The sequence below is a fragment of the Artibeus jamaicensis genome, unplaced genomic scaffold, assembly GCF_021234435.1.
Source record: "Artibeus jamaicensis isolate MK-2021 breed Jamaican fruit bat unplaced genomic scaffold, CSHL_Jam_final contig_548, whole genome shotgun sequence".
Lineage (NCBI taxonomy): Eukaryota > Metazoa > Chordata > Mammalia > Chiroptera > Phyllostomidae > Artibeus > Artibeus jamaicensis.
The window spans coordinates 12825916-12852881 of NW_026521883.1; the positions used below are offsets into that span (position 1 = coordinate 12825916).

General features: G+C 37.6%; 1 protein-coding gene across 6 annotated transcripts in view; it reads left to right on the forward strand.

Moving 5' to 3' along the window:
* ICE2 (interactor of little elongation complex ELL subunit 2) overlaps positions 1-26342 on the forward strand; it is a 65812-nt gene extending 39470 nt beyond the window's left edge. For all 6 annotated transcript variants that reach the window (XM_037151057.2, XM_037151061.2, XM_037151062.2 and 3 more), the window contains 6 exons: positions 340-515; positions 6024-6153; positions 14546-14630; positions 14881-14931; positions 20342-20600; positions 24125-26342. In XM_037151057.2, coding sequence (XP_037006952.2) covers positions 340-515; positions 6024-6153; positions 14546-14630; positions 14881-14931; positions 20342-20600; positions 24125-24268 — 845 coding nt within the window. In that variant the 3' untranslated portion in view covers positions 24269-26342. The remainder of the gene's footprint in view (positions 1-339; positions 516-6023; positions 6154-14545; positions 14631-14880; positions 14932-20341; positions 20601-24124) is intronic.
* The last annotated feature ends 624 nt before the right edge of the window (positions 26343-26966 follow it).

The window sequence follows — 26966 nt, forward strand, 5'->3', positions numbered from 1 at the left end:
TTGTAAAATAGATACAAAGCAGCACTTCAGCTCTGCCTAGGTTAGTAATAACATTTTTTAAAACTCTTTTTCTTCTCACTTCATACATTGTCTCACTATTTTTTGTCTAGGGTTAGTTAAGATGTTAAAAGAAAGAACCTTAAAGCTTCAATTTCAGTTCTTGCTCCAGTTCCAGTAAAAGTAACCAAGTGGTAATAGTATGGTGGTCAAATGAGATGATGAAAGTTAGAGTTGATAGAAATTTAAAAGTGGTTTATTGAATTGTTTTATCTTGGATTATGCTAGATAAACAACTAATGTATTTTAAAATAAAAATGAGAAATATAATTCTTTTTAAAGGATTGCCATATGAACTTCAGGACTATGTTGAAGATACATCAGAATATGTAGCTCCTCAGGAAGGAAATTTGGTTTACAAATTATTTAGCCTGCAAGACCTCCTGCTGCTTGTACGATGCAGCGTCCAGAGGATAGAGACCAGACCACGTTCTAAAAAACGGAAGAAAATCAGAAGAGTAAGTTGTTTCTTGGGGAGGTAAGGTGTACTAGCATAAGTCGGTAATCAGCAACATTCAACATGGCTTTGCTACGAAACCTGATTTAAGTTGTTGATCGTTCTTCTAGTAGTGTTTCCAGGTTGAAATTTTAGTAAAATACTGAAAACATTCTTAATGGGGAAAAGTGCTCAGTTAAATATAGTAGTCATGAATGCTGATAATGTTCTTGCATGAAATAACATAAACTTTGTGGGAAATGACAACATGATAGATTTCACCTAGACTGGCACATATGTTCCTGCTTTCTCTTTGAATTTGGGTCCCATGGTGTCATACTAACCCCTTTCTCTCTTACTTCGGGGACCTTCTTGAGTCATTTTAGAAATTTTAATTGTGAAAAGTAGACTTTCACACACATTTGAAAAGTCTTCCCAGAATTGTTAGGAGACCAATGTCATTCTTTCTTTTTTCTCTTTTGTTTCTTCGGGGTTTGTTGTCAATATTTCCCTTAGTTAAAAGAGTTTTTGCCACAGTTTGCATTAATTGGCTCTTTCAGCAGTTTTATGCATTTGCTATTTGAAATTATCTTCCAGATTAGTTTGATTTGTGTGTGTGGTGGGGGGGGTGACCACTGAATTCTGATGAATAAGGAGTAGCTTCTATATTATAATTGATTATGTAAGAAATTATGAAGTCTCTAATTTTTCTTGAGGATTTTTTCTTTTCTGTACATCTGTCATAGTATATATTTTTGAAGTATTAATGTCTAACCTGCCACCCAGTAAGGATCCTCAGTCACCACTTTATAAAATTCCTAACTTATCATTTGATTTCCATCACTACTTCAGGCTTGAAATTTTAGAGACCCAGTAGTATTAAATTAAATGTACGGGGAAGTGTTTTTTGGTTTTTGGTTTTGGTTTTAAGAGAAAGTGAAGTGACGAAAACTGTCCATTTGATATCAGTCTCCTTGTTACAGAATAGACCCGGGGTTTCATGGTCCCATGGTCCCTGTGTCACTGTGGTTCCCTGCCTGCCTCCAGGAAATTGGAATTGTGGCTCTCAATGCCAGAGTTTGGTGAAAAGCAAAGAACTATTTATTCAGAAGTTATACAGGTTTAGAGTAACAGCAGAATGTCACCGTTAAACACTCAAAGTCCCTTAAAACACCCACAAACACACACAGTTCTTCCTTCCCCCCATTGCCCAGTCAGGGATACTGTCCATGGTTCTTCACAGTAATCTGCTTGCTAGCAGGCCTCCCTCTGTTCGCAGCACCAATCAGCTGTGTTGCCACTTATCTCAAGATCTTAATCTAAACCCCTGTGGTACCTTCTCAGCAAGAATCCAGCAGGAGTCCTTCCACTCCTTTCCTTCCTGCAGTGTCTCTCTTGCATTCTTTCAAACTGCTAAGAGAGCTCAACATGGCTGCTACACCTTACTTTCCTGCTTCCTAAGTCACGTGGTAAAGGGAGCCCCAAAACCACATGCTTAGACCCATGTATGGCTGCTGCACCTAAGTTTAAATCCCAGCATGAATCTTCCTCTGTAACCGGATTTCTGAGTCCTCCCACAATTGGCTACACCTGCCAGCATTCCCGTGTTTTTCCAGCCTTTCTTGGCTGCCATAGGTAGTCCAGGCAGGCATGAGCCTGTGGCATCGAGCCAAGCATGTCCAAGCTCTCACACAAACACTGGGAGGGGAGCTGCCTCCCAGTTACAGCTGGGGTTAAAGTCACTCCCATCTCCCTGGTTCAAAGCATGTCCACAGCTACTTAACATATCTGTGAAGCTACACAGCTGTTATAGATATGTAAAAGAACCATTTTTGCATGTCAGCAATGAAGCTGATCAACTGTTGCTATGCAAAATTACTCTCAGTGGCCCTGCTCCATGTGTCCCATCCCCTAGTGCAGACTTGTGGGGTGAGGATATCCCATATTTTTATATTTTCTGGGCACCCTGAGTACTGGACCCCATTGAAAACCCCTCTTTGGAGAGGGCCCTGGCTGCACCCCCATTACATCTGCCTAGATAAATACCAATATTCTCTGTATTAAATGATTTTACTTTATTTCTTAATTTTTCCTGTTTCATCTATTTTAACTCTGATCAATTTAATGGCCATAGCATAAACATCTCAAATACATAGAGTATCAGTGCTATGGATTATCTTTTCAAGGTGTTATTTTTATTTAGTTAGTTATTTTTTAAGTCCTCACCTGAGGATGTATTTAGTGATTTGAGAGAGAGAAAGAGAAACATTAATGTGAGATAGAAACGTGGATTGGTTGCCTCCCATACATATCCCTTCCCGGGATCGGACTTGCAACCTAGGTTTGTGCCCTGAGCAGAGATCGAACCTGCAGCCTTTTTGGTGTATGGGGCGATGCTCCAACCAGCTGAGCCACCAGGCCAGGGCTCACAGTTTTATGTCTTTAATTCTTACTTACTATCTGATTTATTTGGGGAATAACCTTATTTCTTTCACTACTGTGTGAACCCATACCACTTTGCATTGATCTGCCAGCTTATAGCACTCAGAAATTATTGACGGCCAGGGTCGCTTAAGTAAGAATTGCCTAGGGATGTTTTGACTACTTACTTAATTCCTGAATTCCTATTAAAGACACTGTTATTCACTTGACTGAAGTGACATTTGCAAATGTCAGAACAGAACCTTATTGGAGAAAATTCACTCTACATCAAAATATACTCAAACAGTCCAGCCCCAAAGAATATCTGAATAGCCTTATATTTCTGATTGCGTCAAACCCAGAATAAAATTTAAAATTTTTCAGTGAATAGTTATTATATTGTACCTATCATTATATGTAATAAGGTTTAGTTTTTACCAACTTTAGTACACATGGTTTAAATTCCTTAGTATAATGTGTTTCCTTTGGAATCATATCCTGTTTATCTCTGTTTCTCCCAAATGTTTTATACCATAGAAACTCAATAAATAGATCTTGAATAAATGAAAAAAATTGAGGGGTGAGGAAGGAGGGTGCTCTTAGAGAAGGGAACTTAGGGAAATTGAGGCACTAGTTTGAGAAATTTTAAAGTGGTACTATTTATATTTAAACTGTAATTAGGTTAGAATCCATCCTCATCAATATTTCCTGCTTAAAAATCAACTTGTTCAGAGAAAGGTTTAAAATACGTTTAAAAGTCTCTCCAACCTCTGATGTACAAAAACCTTGTCTTTTTCAGGTCTTCAATTTTCTGTTATCATGGTTGAAATTTTAGTTTCCAATATAATTTATCTGTCTTCATCAAATTGCTGCTTAATAAGAGCTACACATCAGAGAACTTGTAACAGCAGCCAGTCTCAAATGATGGAGTGAAATAAAGAGAGCTAATTTGGACCAGGGTGAAGCTAAAACTTAGTGAAGGCAACACATAGTTATGAAATGCACACCAAGTAACTTGGAATGATTTGATATTATGTGTTATTATACATCTCGGTTAACCAGATCTCCTAAGAAATGTATTATAAAATGATTCTAAATTTTATTTTTTATAGAATTTATTGGGGTGACATTAATAAATAAAATTTTATAGGTTTCAGGTATACACTTCTATAATATATCATGGAGCCAATTATTTTGTAATTATATTATATTGGTATTCCAGGGTGAGAAAAAGGATAATGAAGGTGCTTGAATATTAGGAAAGAATAGAATTTACCCAATGGGATCAATGCCAGAAAATAGCTATGAAATACCTATTTAGGAATGTATGTAAAAGTTTACAAGGTTTGTGTGAAAAATTGAAAGACAGAACCAAAAAAGAAGAAAAGTTTTCACTTAGAAAGAATAGGAATACCTATCAAGGGAAAAAGGAAATACTGGGTTTAATTTTTATAGTTAGAAAGTTGTTATTGCATTTAAACTCTCACTTTAATTTTGGAACACTGAGGTAAAATATTCAGACCTTCTTTCCCTAGGCTTCCTGGAGATGGCAGTAGAATACATACAGAAATTAAAACCAGATTCAGGAGTTAGTTTTACAAATATGGCAGTATTATCAAAAAAGTTCTCCAAAGTATTTTTTTTTGAGAAATAGTACAGTAATATCTTTTATTTTAAAAAAATTCTTAACTCTGTTATCTATTTCTGATTCAAAAGGGGGAATCTTCTCCATCAATTGTTCCTTTCCCAACCCTGCTGTAAACGGGCTATGTGTCCTTGAGAAAATTTCTTAACCCTCTGAGCTCTCATTTCTTTATCTCTAGCTACTATTTTCAATTATAAGTAACTTTAAATGCAGATTGCCAGTTGCTGAAGAATTATTATACAATAAAATGCTTTAGCAATAAAATCCTAATCATTATATATATATTTTTTTTTAATGTAAAATATATTTTTTCTTTCTTTTTTTTAATCAAGGGGTCTTAGTACTGAAAGTTTGGCCTCTGGAACAACTTGTTAAAAAATGCAAAACCTTGGTCTTCACCTCAGACTCCATATTTTAGCTTGATCACATTCCTATGCACATAGGAATTTAAGAAACACTACTTTAGAGTTTTAAAACACTCAAAAGTAATCATGCGAACCAAACCTTCTGTTAGCAGAAGTTGTACTACAGTTGAATTGTTCTTACCACCACCATTGTGCCAAGCCCTTATTTGCCACTTTGTGAAAATTAGGAGTTCTGAAACATTTATGAAATACTTTCAAGTATATAATTAACGACAGCTTAGTGCAAGTTCAAAAATATTGTACTAAGTAGCCACATCACTCTAAGTTCCATGAATCATGTGTTTCTCCTTCTGTAGCTGCGACTAGAGACACTGCTGTTAAGAGAAGAATTGTCTCTGGCAGAAACGAGGCGACATGACCAACGTTATGTTATTTCACGGGCATTTGTTTCCTTACATACCCTCCTTCAGACCAGTAATGGGTACAGTGGTTTTACTTAACCTATTTAGTGTCCTGAGCAGTACACTCTAAATGGATAATTTGCTGGGTACTGGGTGTCTACAATAAAGCTTTCATGTTAATAAAGCTAATGGCATTCACAGATGTTAATGTAGGTATTAATGCTCGTGCATTCATAGAATGAAAACAAGCTGCTCAGAGTATTCGAGCCTTGATAATGTGAATTCGACTAATGCTTTAAAGGGGCAAAAACCAAATCAGTTTTTATCCTCTTGAGAATTAGTATATTTCACAGTCATTCCTTCCCAGAATCTTGTTTTTAACCTTCAGGCCATTATGTATGGTAGGCTCTGTTCCAAGGTTTCTGCTGTCAGTCAGATTCCCTGACAAAAGTCAAGTTTGTGCATGTGGGGTGGGGGCGTGTTGATTGGGATGGGCTTGGGCGGGGCCGTTCAGGATCTCTTATCCAGCCACATCTTGCCCCCATCTACCAAGATTCCCTCTGTCTTTCTGTCTGAATCCTACTGTATTTGAAAGGATCAAATAAAATTACTTGAAAGTGGAAAACTATATAGGCAGATATATGTGCTGTTAGTAGTAAATTAATGGAAGTTTGAAGAAGTATAACCTTGCATTGCAGCAATTTCCAGTTTATGTTCTACCAAAAGTGGAGTATCAAGCTTGCTATGGAGCCGAAGCTCTGACTGAAGGCGAAATCTGTCGCTTGTGGACTGAAAGCTTACTGCATTCCAACTGCGCGTTTTACGTTGGTAAGTCGTATCAGAGGCTTTGTTCTCCGTTTTCATTCTCTTGTAACTGCGTCCTGTATTTTGCTGTGTATAATGTGCATGCATGTTTTTGGCCCAGACTTTCAGGAAAAAAATCTTTAGTTTTAAATATTTTAATTCAGTTTTTTATTTATTTGCATTTAGAGACAAAACTGATCATCATATTCCAGGGTATTATTTTGCATACAGGTATCATTATTGTTTTCTAGAGTTATACTTTTAATGCATAAGCATAAATAAAAGAATTAAAAACATTTATAGAGATAATGGAGGTCGTACTACCCATGTATAATGTGCATTCTTATTTTTCCCTCAAAAATTTGGCAAAAATAGTGCACATTATGCACAGCAAAATATAGTACTTTTTTAATATTTATTTTTTGATGATGCTGTTACAGTTTGTCCCAATTTCTCCCCCTTTGCACCCCTCCAACCAGCACCCCCCCACTCCCTCAGGCGGTCTCCACACCGTTGTTCATGTACATGGGTCACGTATGTTCTTTGGCTACTCCATTTCCTATGCTGTACTTTAGACCCCTGTGGTTATTCTGTAACTTCTGTAACTACCTATTTGTACTTCTTAATCCTTCTTCATGGTTGTCAGACTTCCATTCAACTCGGTTTCTGACAGTTCTGAGTGATGACTGTTCTATAATTTAGTCGTAATTTTGATGTGGTCATGTGAGGAGGCTAGCCGTGTTTACCTGTGCCTCCATCTTGTCTGGAAGTCAACACATGCTTCTTAATTCAATTAGAAATGTCTACCCTATACTATTTGTTTTCAGTTTTGTGATTGTGTTAACACTGCTTTCTAGTAAAACACCATTCCTACTCCAGAGGTAAATGGTAGTGTGGGACTAGTGATATCAAATGCTTTGATTTACCTCTTATATCCTATCTATTTAGTTGTATATGAATGTCAACAATATCATTTTATGTTTCAAATATATTCTTTAACAGTATAATTAACTAGAAATATAGATGTTTTCTAATGAACATCTTTAAAAAAACTTTTTATTGGCTCTACGCATGTATTTTGAAATGTTTTTAAAATTATAATGACATTTTCAAAATCTCAAATATTGATGACATTTTTTTCCTTTGTTTTTGCTTTGTTGTCTTTGGGGGTACATAGTTAGGCAGGGGATTTAATTTGTGTTAGCTGGGTTCATGTACTGTTAACAGACTTCACACAGAGAATAACTAATCATTATTGATATTGTTCCCTCCCAGTGGAATATGCCTAATGCCACAGATCTGGAGTCAATCCCAGCCATCTCAAGTTGCTCCTCCATTAAGCCATTTTCGCCCTCTGATCTCTCAATGCCCTGTCTTTTTTTCACAGCTCTTATGACTTGTTGCTTTCTACTTTATTGTTATATTTTATACCTTTTCTGTAAGCAGTTTAAGAGTCTAATGAAACTTAATATTCTCATAGTGCTTAACATAATTCCTGGTATATAATCAATGTTATGAGTGTTTTTCTTGCTTAATCAAAAAAGTTTACATACAGGAAAATTTTTTCCATATTTCAGTTAGCCAACATTTTGTCTTCATGTTCTATGAAAGTATTAATGAGATAATTGATTCATCCTCTCTGCTTAGCCCCAAAAGGAAGTGAAGTGGTAGATGCACTGCTTGGTGATACTCTAGCCCCGCTTCACATCAGTGGCAGAAGTGCATTGTAGCAGTTCTTGACCAGTGACCACAGCTTCAGTGTTTTCCAGAAGGTCTCTAGCCATGAAACATACCAACAGTCCACCCACATACAAGTAGTTGCCATCCACATCCACTTTAGGAAAGGACCAAAGGAAAACTTGTCACTGAAATCCTGTTTAAAGTACTCACAGAATAGACATTCACGACTGAAACATTTACGGTTTTTTTTAAACAGTGTGCCAGTTGTAAAGTGATGGCATAAACAGTTTGCTCAAAGGAATTCAGCTTTATGTGTCACCATAGTGTCAGGAGGACCCTGTCCTTTCTAGTACATTATCTGGAACCGCCTCATCTGTAAATTGGGAAGTGCAATAATTTTTATTTAATTTAACTTTTTATTTTTCAATGGCAGTTGACATTCAGTATTACTCTGTATTAGTTTTAGTGTACAGCAGAGTGACTAGAAAATCATGTACTTTACAGAGTAGTACCGCTGCTGCTTCAGGTGCCCACCTGACCCATGCACAGTTATCACAGTACCATTGACTGCATTCCCTGTGCCGTAGGATGCATCTCTGTGACGGTTCTGTAATGGCCAATGCACGCTGTTCTGTGCCTTCACCGTTTTCACCCAGCCCCCAGACCCCCTGCCTTCTGACAACTGTCAGTCTGTTCTCTGTGTCTGTGAGTCTGTTTCTACTTTGTGTATTTTATTCATTAGATTCTACATATAAGTAAAATCATGTTATTGTCTTTCTCTGTCTGACTTATTTCACTTAGCATAAAATACCCTCTAAGTTCATTTGTGCTATCACAAAGGTAACATTTCATTCTTTTTAATGGCTTAGTAATAATATTCAATTGTGTGTGTGTGTGTGTGTGTGTGTGTGTGTGTGTGTGTATAATCACTCATCTATTGATGGGCACTTGGGTTGCACCCATATCTTGGCTATTATAAATAATGCCTCAGTGAACATAGGAGTGCCTATATTCTTTCAAATTATTGTTTCAGGTTTCTTCAGGTATATTTCCAGAAGTGGAATCTGAGTCATAAAGCAGTTTCATTTATAATTTTTAGAGGAACCTTCATTCTGTTTTCCACAGTGGCTGCACAGTCTGTGTTCCCCCGAACAGTACACCAGGGTTCCTTTTCTCCACAACCTCACCAGCACTTGTTGTTTGTTAGTTTATTGGTGAGAGCCATTCTGGTAGATGTGGGGTGGTGTCTCATTGTGGTTTTGATTTGCATTTCTCTGACAATTAATGACATTTGAGCCTCCTCTCATATGTCTATTGCCCATCTGTATGTCTTCCTTGGAGAAGTGTTTATTCAGGTCTTCTGTCACTTTTTAAATAGGTTGTTTGTTTTTCTGGAATTAAATTGTCTGAGTTCTTTTAAATTTTGTATATTAACCTTTTGTCAGATGTATCATTTGCAAATATATGTTCTCCCATTCAGTTGTCTTTTGGTTTTGTGGATGGTTTCCTTTGCTGGGCAAAACTTTTTTCAGTTTGATGTAATACCAGTTGTTAATTTTTCTTCCATTTTCCTTGCCCATGGAGAAATACCAGAAAAAATGTCGCCACAAGAAATATGGGGGATTTTACTGCCTGTGTTTTTTAGGAATGTTATGGTTTCTAGTCTTACAATGAAGTCTTTGATCCATTTTGAGTTTATTTTTGTATATGGTATAGGAAGGTAGTCTATTTTTTTTAATGAATCCAATTTTCCCAACACCCATTTATTCAGCAGTCTTTATCCCACTACATATTGTTGCCTCCTTTGTCAAATATTAATTGACCATGCAGGTGTGGGTATATTTCTGGGCTCTCTATTTGGTTTCACTGATCTATATGTATGTTTTTATGCCAGTACTGTGCTGTTTTGATTACTGTGGCACTGTAGCATAGTTTGATATCAGTTGCGTAATACATCCAACATTGTTCTTCTTTCTCAAGATTGCTGAAGCTATCTGGGGTCTTTTGTGATTCCACATAAATTTTAAAATGATTTGTTCAGCAATAGTTCTGTGAAAAATGCATTTGGTATTTTATTAGGGATTGCACTAAATCTGTAGATTGCTTTGGGTAGCAGATACAGTTTAATGATGTTAATTCTTTTTATTCATAAACATGATATATGCTTCCACTTATTTGTATCTTCTTCAGTTTCTTAAGTATCTTAAAATTTTCCACTGGTCTTTTACCTCCTTGGTTAAATTTATTCCTAGGTATCTTTCTTTTGTTATTGCAACTATAAATGAGATTGTTTCTTATTTCTCTTTCTGATAGTTCATCATTAGTATATAAAAATGCAATCAATTTCTGAATAATAATTTTATATCCTACTTTACTGACTTCATTTATCACTTCTAGTAGTCTTTTAGTGAAATTGTTAGGGTTCTCCTCTGTATATAGTATCATGTCATCTGCAAATAATGAAGTTTAAAGGGTTTTCTTTTTAATGTATAGTGTAACATACAAAACTGCCATTATCTATATGGCTTACTTCATCTAAAGTATTCTTAAAAGTTCTAAGTAATCATCGTCCTGTGTGCTGTTATCCTCAACAATCTTACCCACTTAAAGCCACTCATTTTACTCCAATAGGATGGTGTGTTTGGTTTCTTTGACAACTGTTTGGTGAGAAACTTACATTGTATGGATGTGTGGTTCTGTTTTCTCTGGAGGTTTTGTGTGTGAGTAAATATGTTTTGAAATGCTATTTTTTGGGACTTCCACCAAGATGGAGGCGTAGGTGGAAGCACTGCGCCTTCTCACACAACCAAGTTTAAAAACAACAAAGTTTTAGCAACAAAAACGCAGCCAGAAAATTGAACTACACGGAAGTCTGACAACAACGAACCCTTCAGCCAAACTGGTAAGAGGGGCAGAGCCAGCAGCAGAGTGGGGTTGGGCAGGAAAGATCCACCAGACCTACTGGGGCGCACAACCCAGGCATGCTGGCAGCTGTAGGCAGATCCCAGGTGTGGAGAAACAGGCGGACCCACTGAGGGCAAAAGGCGGTGGACTCACTGAGGGCTGACCAAAGTCACACAGTTGAGCATAGATAAACTGGTGAAGGAGTGAAGCAGTGAGACAGACCAACCATGCAGGCCCCAGTGGCAGAAAGTGGCAGAGGGGACCACCATTGTCCCTCTCTGACCCTGCCCCCACATACAGCATCACAAACCAGCAACCTGGGTGGCCCTGGCCTTGTGAACACCTCCTCGTACATAACAGGCACGAACAGATCAAAACATGGCTCAAGAACAACTCAGAGCCCCAGAACCAATAAATCTAAGCAACCAAGAAATAGCCAAACTTTCGGATGCACAGTTCAAAACACTGGTGATCAGGATGCTCACAGAACTGGTTGATTTTAGTCACAAATTAGAGGAACTTATGAAGGCTAAACTAATTGAAATGAAGGGAAATGCACAGGAAACCAATAGTAATGGAAAGGAAACTGGGACTCAAATCAAAGGAGTGGACCAGAAAGAGGAAAAAAAATGACCAAACAGAAAAGGATGAAGAGACAAGAATTCAAAAAAAGGAGTAGAGGCTTAGGAACCTCCAGGACATCTTTAAATGTTCCAACATCCAAATTATAGGGGTACCAGAAGGGGAAGAGGAACACCCACGAGTAGAAAACTTATTTGAACAAATAATAAAGGAGAATTTCCCCAATCTGGCAAAGGCAATAGACTTCCAGGAAATCCAGGAAGCTCAGAGAGTCCCAAAGAAGTTGGACCCAAGAAGGAACACACCAAGGCACATCATCATTACATTAGCCAAGATTAAAATGAAAGAGAGAATTCTAGAAGCAGCAAGAGATAAGGGGACACTCACCTACAAAGGAGTTCCCATCAGACTGTCAGCTGATTTCTCAAAAGAGACCTTACAGGCAAGAAGGGGCTGGAGAGAGGTATTCCAAGTCATGAAATCTAAAGACCTACATCCAAGATTACTCTATCCAGCAAAGCTTTCATTTAGAATGGAAGGGCAGATAAAGTGCTTCTCAAATAAGATCAAATTCAAGGAGTTCATCATCACCAAGCCCTTATTATATGAAATGTTAAAGGGACTTACCTAACAAAAAGAAGATAAAAAAGATGAACAGTGAAAGGACAGCAAACTCACAGTTACTAAGAACCACACCTAAAACAAAAGCAAAGTAAGAGGACAGCCAGATCAGGAGCAGAACCATAGAAATGAAGATCACATGGAGGGTTAGCAACAGGGGAGTGGGAGGAGGAGAGGGGGGAGAAGGTACAGAAAATAAGTAGCATAGATGGTAAGTAGAAAATAGGGGGAGGGCAAGAATAGTAGGGGAAATATAGAATCTAAAGAACTTGAGACACGTGGTCATAAACTAAAGGGGGGGAATGGTGGGGGAGGGGGGTGCAGGGTGGAGGGAAATGAAGGGGGGACTAGAACTGTAATGACATAATCAATAAAATATATTTTTTAAATGTTATTTTTAAAAAGATTTTATTTATTCATTTTTAGAGAGAGGGGAAGGGAGGGAGAAAGAGAGGGAGAGAATCATTAGTGTATGAGAGATACATTGATCAGATACCTCTCACATGCTCCCAGCTGGGGACCTGGCCTGCAACCCAGGCCTATGCCCTGACTGGGAATCCAACTGGCAACCTTTCAGTTTGCAGGCCAGCACTCAAACCACTGAGCCACACCAGCCAGGGCTGAAATGCTATTTTTAAAGCATCTGTGGGTTTTAAGTTTTTTTCAATGTTGTTATATTACTCTTTTAATTTAAGAAAAATGTTGCAACAGGGAGGTAGTGTAGGAGTCAAGGTAGGCCCTCATAACACTTAGTATGGAATTCTCTCTGTAGTTATTTTTGATTAACCATATTTGATGTACACTTTAATACATACTTTGAATTAAGATTTCTTAAAAAGGTAAGAACTGTTAGTCTCTTCACAAGTCAAATTTAGTGTCTAAAAAGATTTTATTATATTTAGTGTTCCCTTTCTACAGTTATTAAACCATTAAAATACCTTTGTTATTGGAACTGTCATTCTACCATGAGTGTTAGAAATGCAGAGGTGAAATTAAAACTCAGCATAGAAAATAACCAGTAGTATGGGAAAAATAGATTTGTTGTCTTTCAAGAAGTATCTGGTAAAAATGTTTCTGCTTCTTTTTATGAGCATGAAGCAAATGAAATGAAAGAGGGCTAGGTATGAAAATGAGATACCAAGTTATACGCATTTTTTGTTGTCCTAATGATTGGCATTGGCTTTTCAAGTAATGTGTTTTGATAACTAAATATTGAAAGTTAGAAAAGTAAAAACAAAAACGGTATTATTTTCAGCATTCCTGAGAATTACACTTATGAAAAGCAAATTGATGTTTTTAACCATGTATCGTAACATGGTTTTGAACTGATCTAACGTTTAACTCAGGGCTTTTATATCACTCTTCCTTGGAACATTTGCGGGGCTCGGTGTTGTGTCTCAGCCTGTTTTGTCGTGGAACCTACACATTACTTTTTAAAGGAGAAGCATCATCTTGAGAATTTTTCATTTTGGTTTTTGGGATTCCACAATTATGTCACGTTTGTAAGAAAGTAGAACTTCAAGCAGACTATTTTGACTTTATTTTTAACCACAAGAAACCTCATGGTCTCCCTTAATTAAAAATAAGTCAGATATTTTCAGCTTTCTGAGTTATAATTGACAAGTAAAGTAGTAAGATATTTAAACTATACTTTGTGGTAAATTCATGTATGTATACATTGTGAGGTGATTTCTCCCATGTATAGTTAATTGACATATCACCTCACATATTTATATATATATTTTTTGATGAAACATTTAGGTTCTGCTCTGCCAAATTTTAAATTATATAATACCGAGTTATCAACTATAATTACCATCTATACATTAGATCCTCAGACCTTATTTTCTTTATAGGTGAAAATTGTACCGTTTTACCAAAGTGTAACTATTTTTCTCATTCCTATCCCTGAGAATCTGTTTTCTACTCTGTTTCTATGAGATGATTTTTTTAATTTAGACATCCTGTATAAGTGATACCATGCAATATTCACCCCAGTCTGACTCCTTTCACTCAGCATAATGTCCTCAGGGTCTAGCTCTTTGGTCATAAATAAAAGAATTTCCTTCTTTGTCGTGGCTGAAGAATATTCCATTGTATATACATACCACATCTTTATCCATTCATGTGTTGAGGGACACTTAGGTTGTTTTCATATATTGGCTATTGTGAATAAGCTGGCTTTTGTAATCTGATTTTTATCTTAACCAAGTATATCTTAGAGATGTACAGAGCATGCCCAAATGAAATTTGACTTTATCTGTTTGATAATAAGGTATATATTTCTCTAAAAATTTAATCTACATAAAATTTCAACTTTCATAGCAACTAGAAACACCAGCATTTTTAGTTGCTTTTCTTAACTTGTGTTCCTAGGGGTGTGTAGATGTGTAACCTTTTCTACACTCAGCACATTTTTTAGAATTAATACATCTTTTGTAATCTGACTTTTTATGTCATTTTAAAAACAGTTTTACTTAATAAACTTAAAACTCCTCTTTTGGGATGTAAAGTTCATTTATAGTTATAGTTTTATAAAAACATCTTTAGAGACTAGATAACTTGGTTTTTGGCTTTGTTTTGTTTTTTAATTCCTGCAGCTGTTTTCAAGTTTGATATTTTACTTTAGGTCATATTGATGCATTTACTTCAAAGCTTTTCCTGCTAGAAGAAATTACCTCAGAAGAATTAAAAGAAAAAGTTTCGGCACTCAAGTAAGAAGGTTTATTTTCTGCTGTCATACAAGCCAGTACTTGATGATTTTGAAGGAAGCTCAGGAAATGGCAAAAATTAAATGAATATTATAATTTTATCAGATTAGGGATACATTTTGGTGTTCTGCGTTTTAGACTGTCTCACCTGTTGTGGTTGTGGTTGCGGAGGGCACTTCTCTTCCTGTAGAACGGTAACCGTAAAGGAAGGGGTCTTTTGTTTAATTTTACATAAATGTCTTCTGTTTTATAGGATTTCAAGTTTATTTAATATCCTCCAACACATTCTAAAGAAATTAAGTAGGTAAGTATTTTTTGATAGTTTCATTGATATTTTTTATTTTCTTTGATGAAATTCGTAGAAACTTTGAATATATGCTGTTAGGAATAGATAGAATATTACCTAGAAATGTAAGATGTATTTTCCTTTGTCAGAGTTGAAATTATGAAAATAAACTAAAAAAATAATATTATTTACACACTTTTCTATGAGGCGAATTGTCATGGTTTCCTGTTGCCACTGTAACAGATCACCACAGACTTAGTGGAAAACAACACAGATGTATTCTCTTACAGTTCCGCAGTCAGAAATCTGAAACGAGTTTTCACTGGACTAAAATCACGTCCGCAGGGCTCCCTCTGGAGCCTCTGAGCTGTCAGTCATCTCCCCGCCTTCATTTTCAGTGTCTAGTGGCTCCCTTGACTCGTGTCTCCTTCTTCTGTCTTGAAAGTGCACCACTCAGATTCCTGCTTCTGTGTAGCGTTGCGTCCATACACACTTGCAAAGCCATGAAAAGTAACATTAACAGTCCTGGCAATTCAGATGGGGACATCCTGGGTGACCGTTACCGCCCACCATAGCTATATTGTTCACATTTTCAGAGTAAGGAAGCGTCATGGAACTAATGATCAAAAACCATTAGGTCCACAGCAAATCTTAGATATGGATTCTCCACCCGATCATTTATCAAACCAATATGTGAACTTCTTATATGAACTTTAATGTTTCTTCTGTTGCGCCTTTACCGAAACAAACTAAAAAACAATTCAAAAGTCTGGTCAAAAAATCACAAAATTTTAATTCTATTTTTTATGCAACTGTATATAAGTTTTTGTATTTATAAAATGATGGTGTTGAATTCAGTAATTTCCTAGGTACCTTTCCGGTCTGAGATTCTGTGATTCTGTGGTAGGATTTTTATTTTCTATATTCTGTTCCTCATGTAAAACACCATGCTCATACATGAAATTTTCCAAATGCTTTTTGAAATTTTATTATCACTATCTTAGTTTGTGTATTACTTTTCTACTGCAGCTGTAACAAATTACCACAAAATTAGTGTTGTAGAAAAACAAAAATGTATTACCTTGCAGTTCTGTAAGTCAGAAGTCTAACAAGTCTCCCTGGACTAAAATCAAGGTCCAGGGCAGCCTTCTTTTCTTTAAGGCTCTGACTATGGTCCATTTCCTTGACTTTTGTATATTTTAGAGGCCATGTACATTCTTTGGCTCATGCCTCTCTTCCTCGGTCTTCAAAGTTTCGAAGGCTTGTCCTGGCCAGGTGGGCCATTTGGCTGGATTGTCATCCTGTACATCAAAAGCTTGCAGGTTCCAGTCACGGTCAGGACAGATAACCTAAGTTGGGGTTTAATACTCGGTCAGGGCACATACAGGGAGCAACTGACAGGTGTTTTCTCTTTCTCTGTCTCTCTCCTCCCACCTCCTTGCTAGCTCTCTAAAATCAGTAAACGTATCCTCAGGTGAGGATTAAAATTTTTTAAATTTGTTTTGAACAGTTTCAAAGGCAAGTGGAGTCCTCCTATCACATCATTTTTGACCTTTTCCACAGTTACATCTCTGAGTCTCCCCTGCCTCCCTTTTGTACATGTAAGGACTCTTATGATTACAGTGAGCCCACTGAGATAATCCAGGAAAATCTTACTGTTTTAAAACCAGGTGGTTAGGAACCCGAATTCCATTTTAATTCCATAATGTAACATCCACAGATTCCAGGGTTTAGGACATCGGTGCTTTAGTGAGGCCATTTATTCACCATGTACATTGCACTTTGTGGCACTTTTAAGATATTTTTCAGGGCGTCTATCTTGTTCTTTCTGAATTCTCTCTGCTGACCGAAGCCATCTTTATTTTGGGGAAAGTTAGTTAAGCTATATGATTTTTGTTGACGAAAGATCAATTTTTAAAATGTTATTTATTCCTACTACCAAATCCACTGTGCATTTCCTTATATGAAAATATGAACGTGATTGTTTGGAAAAGAAATTCTCCAGAGAGTAAGAATAATTTTCTGTACCTCCTTTGTCCACACCTATTACTTTTCTACTTAAAAGAAATTAATGAGAAAGCCCAGGCCAGTGTGGTTCAGTTGGTTGGAGTGTTGTGTCATAACCAAAAGGTTGTGGGTTCAGTTCTCAGTCAGGGCACATACCTGTTGCGAGTTTGATCCCCCACCAGGGCTCATATGATCCCTCATCTTGGCATGTTCGATTTCTGGTCTGGGTGTGCCCAGGAGGCAGCCAGTTGGTGCTTCTGTCTCTCATTGATGTTTCTGTCCCTTCCTCCCTCTCTAAAAAGCAATGAAAAAATGTGTTTGAAAAAAAAATAATGAAAGTGTATGTAGGCAGATTTGTAGACAGATCCCTATAACTAAAGCATGATTAATTCCTATTTTTAAAGATATGTCATGGGAAAGAACTGATGCTCTCCTTAGCACCTTTGAGCTAGGAGTATAAAATCTTTAAAAAAAATTTTTAATGTATTTTATTATGCTATTATAGTTGTCCCATTTCCCCTTCTTTATTCCCCTCCACCCTGCACACCCCCTCCACCACCATTCCCCCCTTTTAGCTTATGTCCATGTGTCACAAGTTCTTTAGATTCTATATTTCCCCTACTATTCTTGCCCTCCCCTTGTCTATTTTCTACCTACCACCTATGCTACTTATTCTCTGTACCTTCCCCCCCTTCTCCTCCTCCCACTCCCCAGTTGCTAACCCTCCATGTGATCTCCATTTCTGTGGTTCTGTTCCTGTTCTAGTAGTTTCCTTAGTTTGTTTTTTTTTAGGTGTGGTTGTTAATAATTGTGAGTTTGCTGTCATTTTACTATACTATACATTTACTTTACATTTACTATACATTTACTTTACATTTACTATACATTTACTTTACATTTACTATACATTTACTTTACTATACATTTTACTATACATGTTTTTTTATCTTTTTCTTAGATAAGTCCCTTTAACATTTCATATGGTAAGGGCTTGGTGATGATGAACTCCTTTAACTTGACCTTATCTGGGAAGCACTTTATCTGTCCTTCCATTCTAAATGAAAGCTTTGCTGGATAAAGCAATCTTGGATGTAGGTCCTTGTCTTTCATGACCTGGAATACTTCTTTCCAGCCCCTTCTTTCCTGCAAGGTCTCTTTTGAGAAATCAGCTGACAGTCTGATGGGCACTCCTTTGTAGGTGACTGTCCCCTTATCTCTTGCTGCTTCTAGGATTATCTCATTCATTTTAATCTTGGCTAATGTAATTATGATGTGCCTTGTTATGTTCCTCCTTGGATCCAACTTCTTTGGGACTCTCTGAGCTTCCTGGATTTCCTAGAAGTCTATTGCCTTTGCAAGATTGGGGAAGTTCTCCTTTATTATTTGTTCAAATAAGGTTTCCACTCGTGACTGTTCCTCTTCCCCTTCTGGTACCCCTATAATTCAGATGTTGGGACGTTTAAAGATGTCCTGAAGGTTCCTAAGGCTCTCCTCATTTTTTTGAGTTCTTGTTTCTTCATTCTTTTCTGTTTGGTTGTTTCTTTCTTCCTTCAGGTCTACTCCATTGATTTGAGTCCCAGTTTTCTTCCCATCACTATTGGTTCCTTGTGCATTTGCCTTCATTTCACTTAGTGTAGCTTTCATTTGTTCATCTAATTTGTGACCAAAATCAACCAGTTCTGTGAGCATCCTGATCACCAGTGCTTTGAACTGTGCATCTGATAGGTTGACTATCTCTTTGTCCCTTAATTGTATTATTTCTGGAGCTTTGCTCTATTCTTTTGTTTTGGCCATTTTTTTTTTTTGTCTTGTCACACCTGTTACTTAGTAAGGGGCAGAGCCTTAGGTGTTCACCAGAGCAGGGTAACCCATGTTGCTGGGTTGTGACCCTGTACGTGGGGGTGGGGTTTGAGAGGGTACAGTGGTGCTTGCTCCGCTCTCTGTTGGACCTCAGTCCCTTCCACCACTTCCCCCAGGCAAACTGGGCCTTTCTGGTGCTGGTTCCTGGGTTGGTGGGCTTGTGTGCATTCTAGGACCTTGTGGGTCTTTCCAACGAACTCTCCTATGAGGCTGGGAGTCTCTCCCGGTGCCTCATTCCCCACAGGTGTTTTCAATCAGTATTTTGAGGCTTTATTTCCTAGCGCTGGGACCCTGGGTTGCATGGTCTGTCTCGCTCCCCAGTTATCTGTGCATGAAGGTGGAATCGCCGCTAGTCAGCCAGACGCCGTGCATGTGGTACCCTGCTTCACAATTGCCGCCTCGCTGGGTCTACCCATTGCCACCCCATGCCCAGGGTCTGCCAGCCACCACCTGCACACCCAGGGTGCCTTGTGCGCCTGGTGTTACCACTTCCTGTGCTGTGACCCCTCTCTGCTGGGCTGGATCAGCATGTGTCTATTTCAGCTCCTTGGCTGTCCAACTTCCATACAGTTCTATTTTCTGTCATTTCTGGTTGTTATTTTGTTTCTAAATTTTTGTAGTTCTTATTTTGGTTGTGTGAGGAGGCACAGTGCATCTACCTATGCCTCCATCTTGGCCAGAAGTTTGGAGTATAAAATCTTAAGAAAATACAGTATATTAACCATATTCTTTTAGCTCTTTATGTTGATACACTTAATTCCTTAAAAGTTTTCTAAGGAAAATGTATATTTGATATTTGACAGAACTGATTATTGTGACAGAGAGGATCATGATTAAGGGTATGGCCTATGGAGTTCATCTAATTTTATATGTAAGCCTTGCACTCAGGTCTTTGGTCATATTGCTTATCATCTCTAACTTCTGTTTACCTCTAATATGGGCTTAATAATTAATATTATGCGCCAAAGGTTTGTTGTGGAGATTTAATAATAAAATAGGTATAAGCAGTACAGTAGTTTACTCACAATGAACATTCAATATCTGTCAACTGGTATCGCATTATATTGTGATCCATTGACTGTTTCTGCTACTTTCAAAGTACTCAGTGTAGTGAATGTGTCACATGCACTGTTTTATGTCTCTTTACCTACTACTAGATACAAAGTAGATGCAGTGTTTGTTGAATGGATTCAAATGTTCTGTATAAGAATGACATGAATGTACAGTCATGAAATGCTTTTCAGTATAAGTGTATGTCATCTATGATTAGACAATTAGGTAGACCATTTGTTTCCCATTAAATAATTAAAAACTTACAAATTTGCTGATATGACAGTAAAAATAAAATAATCATATATCCTGAACTTTGAATAAGAATTAAAATTAGTTGCCTAAAAGACGTGAAAACAGTTTAAAAGACTTCTTGAATCTAATTTGGTATAAATTATTTTTAGAGGCGGTATCCTATTCCCATACTGTCTTTGATTTTACTTATAGTCCATGATTAAGAAAATGCTGTTAAAATTGACACATTGAGTTGAGTTTCTTTGTGTGGATTTAGCTTGCAGGAGGGTTCCTACTTGTTGTCTCATGCAGCAGAAGACTCTTCACTCCTGATCTACAAGACCTCGGATGGAAAAGTCACGAGGACAACATACAATTTACATAAAACGCATTGCAGCCTCCCTGGTGTCCCTTCCAGTCTCTCAGTGCCCTGGGTTCCGTTAGACCCCAGTCTGTTGTTACCATACCACATCCATCACGGAAGGATACCTTGTACTTTCCCACCTAAGTCCCTGGGTCCCGCAGCACAACAGAAGGTAAGACCTTTTTTTAAAATGAAGTGTTCCATTGGGTTCTTTATTATTAATCTATTTCACTGGCTATATACTATTTCAACTTGAGGTCCCCATTTGCCGTATCAATCATAACATCTTTGTAAAAGCTATATCCATGGAAAGGATAGGTAAAGTTGTATGCTCGCCTGAGTTTAGTTGCTATGTCAGTAAAACTTTCTGTTTTTTGTAAGCTTTTTAAGTCAACTGAAGAAAGTTCTTCTAGTTTGTCCAGGAGGGGCATGGGTGAAGCATCCATATGGTTAAGTCCTCTGTTCCTATGAAAAGCAAAGTTATGTTTATGGTAATTTTTTATGATAATGCTCTATTTCATTAAATATTTGAGGCAATTTACAGTAGAATACATACAATAAAATTATGATACAATTAAAAATTGATAAGTAGGATATAGGAAAATATAAAAACTAGAGTTAGTGATTAGGGAATGCAGTGCTTATTAAAAGTACAATAAAATGTTAAAGACTATATTGCGTTTTGCTAAGTATTATGTAACTCAGTGTTTATTCAGTTATAATAAATGTTAGTCTCTTTATAGAACCCTTCCCAGCAATACTGGCTGGACGTTTTTCCTGTCTGAAACTTCCTGTAAGGCCGTGACTAAGAAACACCCTTCATCATGACACTCTTCCTTTATATCATGAGAGAAATTCCAAATTGAGTTCAGCTGTAGTAAAAGTTGTGTTCCCTACAAATCGGAATCTGAGTGTTCAGGAAACAAGAAAACAATGTATTTTCCTTCCCTGCTGCCAAAAATCTTCAAGTCAGAATCACTGTCTAAGTTCCATGTGCATCCAGAACATGTGTCACGGTGGCCTGTGTGGCTGTTTCTCCGCCCTTTTTTTCTTTCATCCTGAGCAAATGTAACTCCAGTCCTGGGAGAAACAGCTGGAGTGCAGATGCAGAAGTTTTTTAAGTAGTTTAGTGAATGGGTTTTTTAAAATATGTTTTTCAGTTTTTTAACATTACTCTTTGGGAGGATCCTGTTAGAAATGAGAACTCCTCGCACATTCTTAGTTGACTTTGTGTAAGAAAATATGTAAATGTTATTAACTAGTTGCTATGAATGAAAGAATGGAGAAAGTTCTTAGCATTTTAAACCATTTTATCTAATGTTTTGGTTGCCTATTTCCAGTTTACATTTAATATAAGTTTTGATTTTTATAACCTCCTAAGGCACAGTTTTCTTAACTAATCTAAAAATAATAATTGAAGACTCTTTTTTAAGTATTTATGTTCATTCTAGAATAATGAATTCCTTTTAATTTAGAAACTCTGACTATGGTTTCTCACCTAGAACATAATTCTCTATGGAGTGGCTTACTCTTTAGTGAGAGTCAGCAGTTTAATACCTTGACACAATTCCGTATATGTAGGATTTGGCCATGTCAGTACAAAGTTAAACAATTCAGTGATATATATTCTACTGAGCACTTCACTCATTTGTGTTTTTTAAGATGCTTCATGCACTCAGGGACCAATACTTAGATTGTTCAGGACCTAGTTGTCATACAGCCTAGCATTAAGTACAGTAGAAATTAGATAACTAATCCTTGGTTTGATATTTTCTCCAACCCCATGGAAAGTTGTTGGTGGTCTCTGACATACTGCCCTACAATCTTGCCCTACATTTGGTGGGAATTACTCCACCTTCCTCCCTATTTCCTCCTAGTTAGGCCATAGGAATGGGACTTTTTAGTCCAACCAAGATAAGCAGAGATAGGGATTCTAGCCTGAGCAGCTATAGGAGAAGACCAAAGCTTCAGGAAGCTTGGGAAAGTAAAGCACTATGTGCAACAGAAATCATCTACATATTTCATGCTATAAAAACTCATGGCACCAATGTATCTGCCTCTCATGTGATCCTTTAGTCTCTAGTCCACTTGAATTGGCATCTTACCTTCGTGTAGTGCCTTGGGCACCGGCACCTGAGAGTGCCCCAGTACCGGCTGCCTCTGCCGCCTTCGTAGAACGAAGCTTAGGAGCGGGATCCCGTTTGCTTTCTGTGCTTATCCCCGCTTCAGTTTCCAGTCCTGCAGTGGCTCTGTGCCCATCCCTTTTCTCCTTCAACATTTCTGTGGTAAACATTCATTACACACACAGTCTTATGGTGGACATTTGGGAATGCTCACTTTGCTCAGTGATACAGTAGATACAGTTAGTGTGGTCGGTGTACTTTTATAGTGAATGCCAGCTGCGTGGGGAGTGGCCCAGGTCATCTAAAAACCACAGCACTTTTCTAACCAGTATGTTACAAAAGTGATCGCATTCAGACAGTCAGACTCAAATCCCAACTCAAGTGTGTCCTTTCTAGTCACCTAATGGTAAACCCAAAAAATGCCCCTAAAGGGACAAGACGTTAAGTGAGAGCAGCTGGGGTCTGATTCATTCTCAGTAAGCCAGTATTCCTTTAGAGCAGTGCTAGTAATTCGTTGTATTAGGAATAGGAGAGAGAGTGCTTGGAGGCGCAGCAACACCCATCAGTCCAAGGTCTAGAGTTCACTGGACAAGATGTGGTGGGTACGGGGGGCCTAGGAAAAGTAGAGGCAGATACGGACAGCTTCCGGGCAAGTGGTATCAGGCTGCAAAGTTGTGGTCCTTCTCTGTGGGGCCCAGCTTTCTCCGTTTACCCATTTTTAAACTTTATGCTCTCTCAATGGCCAAGGTAATGACGCATTTCCAGATCTCATCTTCGGCGTGGCTCTAATCAGCAAGGGGTTGTATCTTAAGAATGTACCTCTCTTCCCTAGGCAGTGTAAGCTGGAAAGTGAGGATGACTAAACATTAAGGTAGAACCAGCACCCTGCCAAGTTTCTTCCCCCGATTCCCTTCTTCCTCTTTCTCATCCTCCGTAGTCTCCTTCCTACTTCTTTTTTCTTTTCTTTTCTCCTTCCCTCCCTCCCCCTCCCCCTCCCACCCCCTATCTCTCTCTTTATCTTCTCTCTCAGCTCTTTAGTTTTTCCCTCCTTACTTGGGCTCTTTTCCATTTCTTCCACATTTGTTCTTTTTCTCCTCCTTCTCTCTATACTCTTCTGTTTATCTTGCTCTTTCTCCACTTTGTAATTTCTCCCTCCTCTTTACCAGCTCTGACCTTCGTGAAATTCCTTTCCCTCCTGTCATAGTTTTCATTTCTTCCTCTCTCCTGCCCTTCAGCTTTGTTACTGCAGACACTTTGCTAAAAAGGCCTATGATTCCCTCATTTTCTAATTTAACATTTCAACCTCTTCCAAATTTAACAGAGCGGTTTCGCCTTAGTTTCTCTTCACTTACTTTCATCTGTCCCCTTTCCTGATTGTTACTTGAAAATTTGGTACTTTAAAACTGTGTCAAATTAAAGCTTATGTAGAAGCAGCCAGGTGGCTAGGGATTAAAAATATATAAAGGACCATTTACAAAGGAAGTAATGCATGTGGTAATAATACAGAGTTGACTGTATATAAATATGTTGTAAACATGTTAAACTATTTTCTCTTCTTTGCTTCATCTCTTAGATTAGTGCAACAAGAATGCCTACACACAGCCGCAGGAATCCAGTTTCCATGGAAACCCAAAGCCTGCCTGCTCAGCAAGTTGAAAATGAAGGAGTGGCTCCAAATAAAAGGAAAATAACTGAAGGACTCTGCCCTGGGAAGTGAGGGAGAGACGGTTATAACAATGTTCAGTTTGGAAAAGTTTGGGGGGAAATATGCCTAAAAGATCAGTAAACAGGATGAAATTTTTTTAGTGTCCTTGAGAGTTCTTAGAGTGCCTTGAAAAAAAGTATTGTCTGTGTGAAGGAACGTTTCAGCTAAAATGGGATATTAACCGTACTCTTAACTTCTGATGTTCGAGGAAAATCTAGGTATGTTTTAACATGATCATGGCAGGGAAATATGCAGAAAATAAAATTATTTTTATAGTAGAACATTTCCAAAAATTGTAAATAGGAAAATAATTTGCTTTTTTCCAAGAGCAATATTTATTGTTGTGTGTTATATTAATAACTTGAGTTATATTACCAATCTGTTGGGAATGGTTCAAAACACTAAATCTGGCCACTGTCGAAGATCACTTTGAGCAACATGTACACCTTGTTTCTGATTCGTTGTGACAGGGTTTTGTTGTCCTTGGGGCTTTTTGTTTATTTTTTGTTTTTAATCCTCACCTGAGGGTACGTTACGGATTTGAGAGAGAGAGGCAGGGATAGAGAGAAACATGGATGGGAAGCATCAATCCGTTGCGTCCTGTACAGTCCCAGCCAGGGAGTGAACCCCAGCCTTTTGGGGCACAACGTGATGCTCCAGCCAAGCGAGCCGCCTGTCCAGAGCTGACAGTTTTGGTTGTTACTGCTCTATTACAGTTGTCCCAGTTTTCCCTGGTTGTGATTGTTGCAGGTTAGTAAAGTTAATACCTTTAAAAACTTGGTGATATTCCCCTGCAGAAACTAAAATTTAAAATAAAAAGCTTCCTGCCTCTGAAAAGTTAACAAGCTACCAATTTTTTAAAGATCTTATTTTTTATTTTTAGAGAGAGGGGAAGGGAGGGAGAAAGAAGAAAGAGAAACATCAATGTGCGAGAGAAACATCAATGAATTGGTTGCCCCTCACACACCCCCAACTGGGGACCTGGCCAACAACCCAGGCATGTGCCCTGATTGGGAGTAAAACCAGCAACCCTTGGGTTCACAGGCTGGCACTCGGTCCACTGAGCCACACCAGCCAGGGCCAGGTTAACAGTGTTTTTGTTGGGCAATCATCTGTTAAAACAACTTTTATGTGTTCCAGAGTTGGTGACGAGTGCCTCTGTCTTTTGGCACAGATTCCACTTGACTACTGAAATATACTCCTGAAAGCAAAGAGATGATCATGTTTTCCAAAACACTCTTCTTATTTCAATTGATAAGGCTAATGTGTGGTAAAACATAAGCTATTTTTTCCTCATCTATACTGATGAATTTAAATTTTTTAGGACCACATCGATGAATTTGGGAAAAGTCATGATCAGCTGATGTTAATGTAGCTAACTTGGACTTAAGGAAGGAATGTACTTATTTAATTTTCTGTGTTCATGTTGTTTAATGTCTACTAAAGTTATTGGAAATATGTGGGTTCATTTGTAAATCCATGACAATATTAGCTTTGTTTTTGCAATTGTTATGTGTTTTATATTAATATAAGAAATTTACATTAATGTAAGAAATCCAGAATTTTCTAGAGTTCTAGAAATCTCCAACTGTTAAAGGTGATAGATGGGCATTTTTCTTAAACTACCAACTTTTGTTTAGTTTAGATTTCTTCTTAGTCATTTATAAAACACACTTAATAAATAACTATTAGTAAAGTTGTTTTATGCATTTTAATATATAATTTCCTCACATTCCCATCTCCTTTTTTAAACACTGAGCCTGCTTTAATGGACTGCTTCTGTTGGCTTTGTCCCGTACTCCCGTATCTCAGAAATCCTTCCCTTGTGAGTCATTTGGCAGTGAACCTAGGGAGAGTCAGGGATTCCCTTGGAATTTGCTCTTTTTAAAAACCTAGATAATGATTTCTTCAGACTTCTAAATACCAGGAAGTCTTGGCTTTTGCTTTTTTAATACTATTTTTTACTTAGTAAAGTACGTGATCTTACAAGTGATTATTTTGAAATTATTTTAGCCATACATTTGAGTAATGAACAATATATAAAGCTAGTCTTAGTTTTCCACTTGTGTTTAATTAAGCCTTTCATAAAACATATATTTGATCATGTCTTGTGTTCTTCTTCTTGATTTTTAGTTTTGAGTATGTGTAAGTAAAAAAGCGACATTGACAATATGAGCATTTTTTTCTTTTAGAAAAAGAATAAGACAGACTGGGTGTTAGTGTTAGCAAGGATATGATGGACCCGGCCCTCTTAGACCTCTAGGGTGAGGATGTAATTTACACATACCTCCTGGAGAATGGTTAATTCAGGAAAGTTTGGGTATATCTGTGTCTCACATAATCTAAAGCAGGTCCCCACTCATAACATTTTATTTTACTGTATATCACAGCACCTATTTGTTTGACTGACTGTCTGTCTTCTTGAATAGACTACATACTCTAAAAGGTCAGGGGCATATTTGTTTGGTTCACCATCATGGAACACACACCTAGCACAAGTGTCTGTCACATAGTTATTTAGTAGGTATAAGTTGGATGTATGAACAAATGAACAAGTAGATGCAAGGATAGATTCTTTTTTTCCCGGAAGCTCGAATTCTAGTGAAGGACACAGTACTGATCTGTGTAAGTAAATGCTCTGGTAAAGTAATAAGAAAACTGTTGAACCTTTCTTACTAGAAAATTAAGGCAGGTTTTTCTAATATGAAGG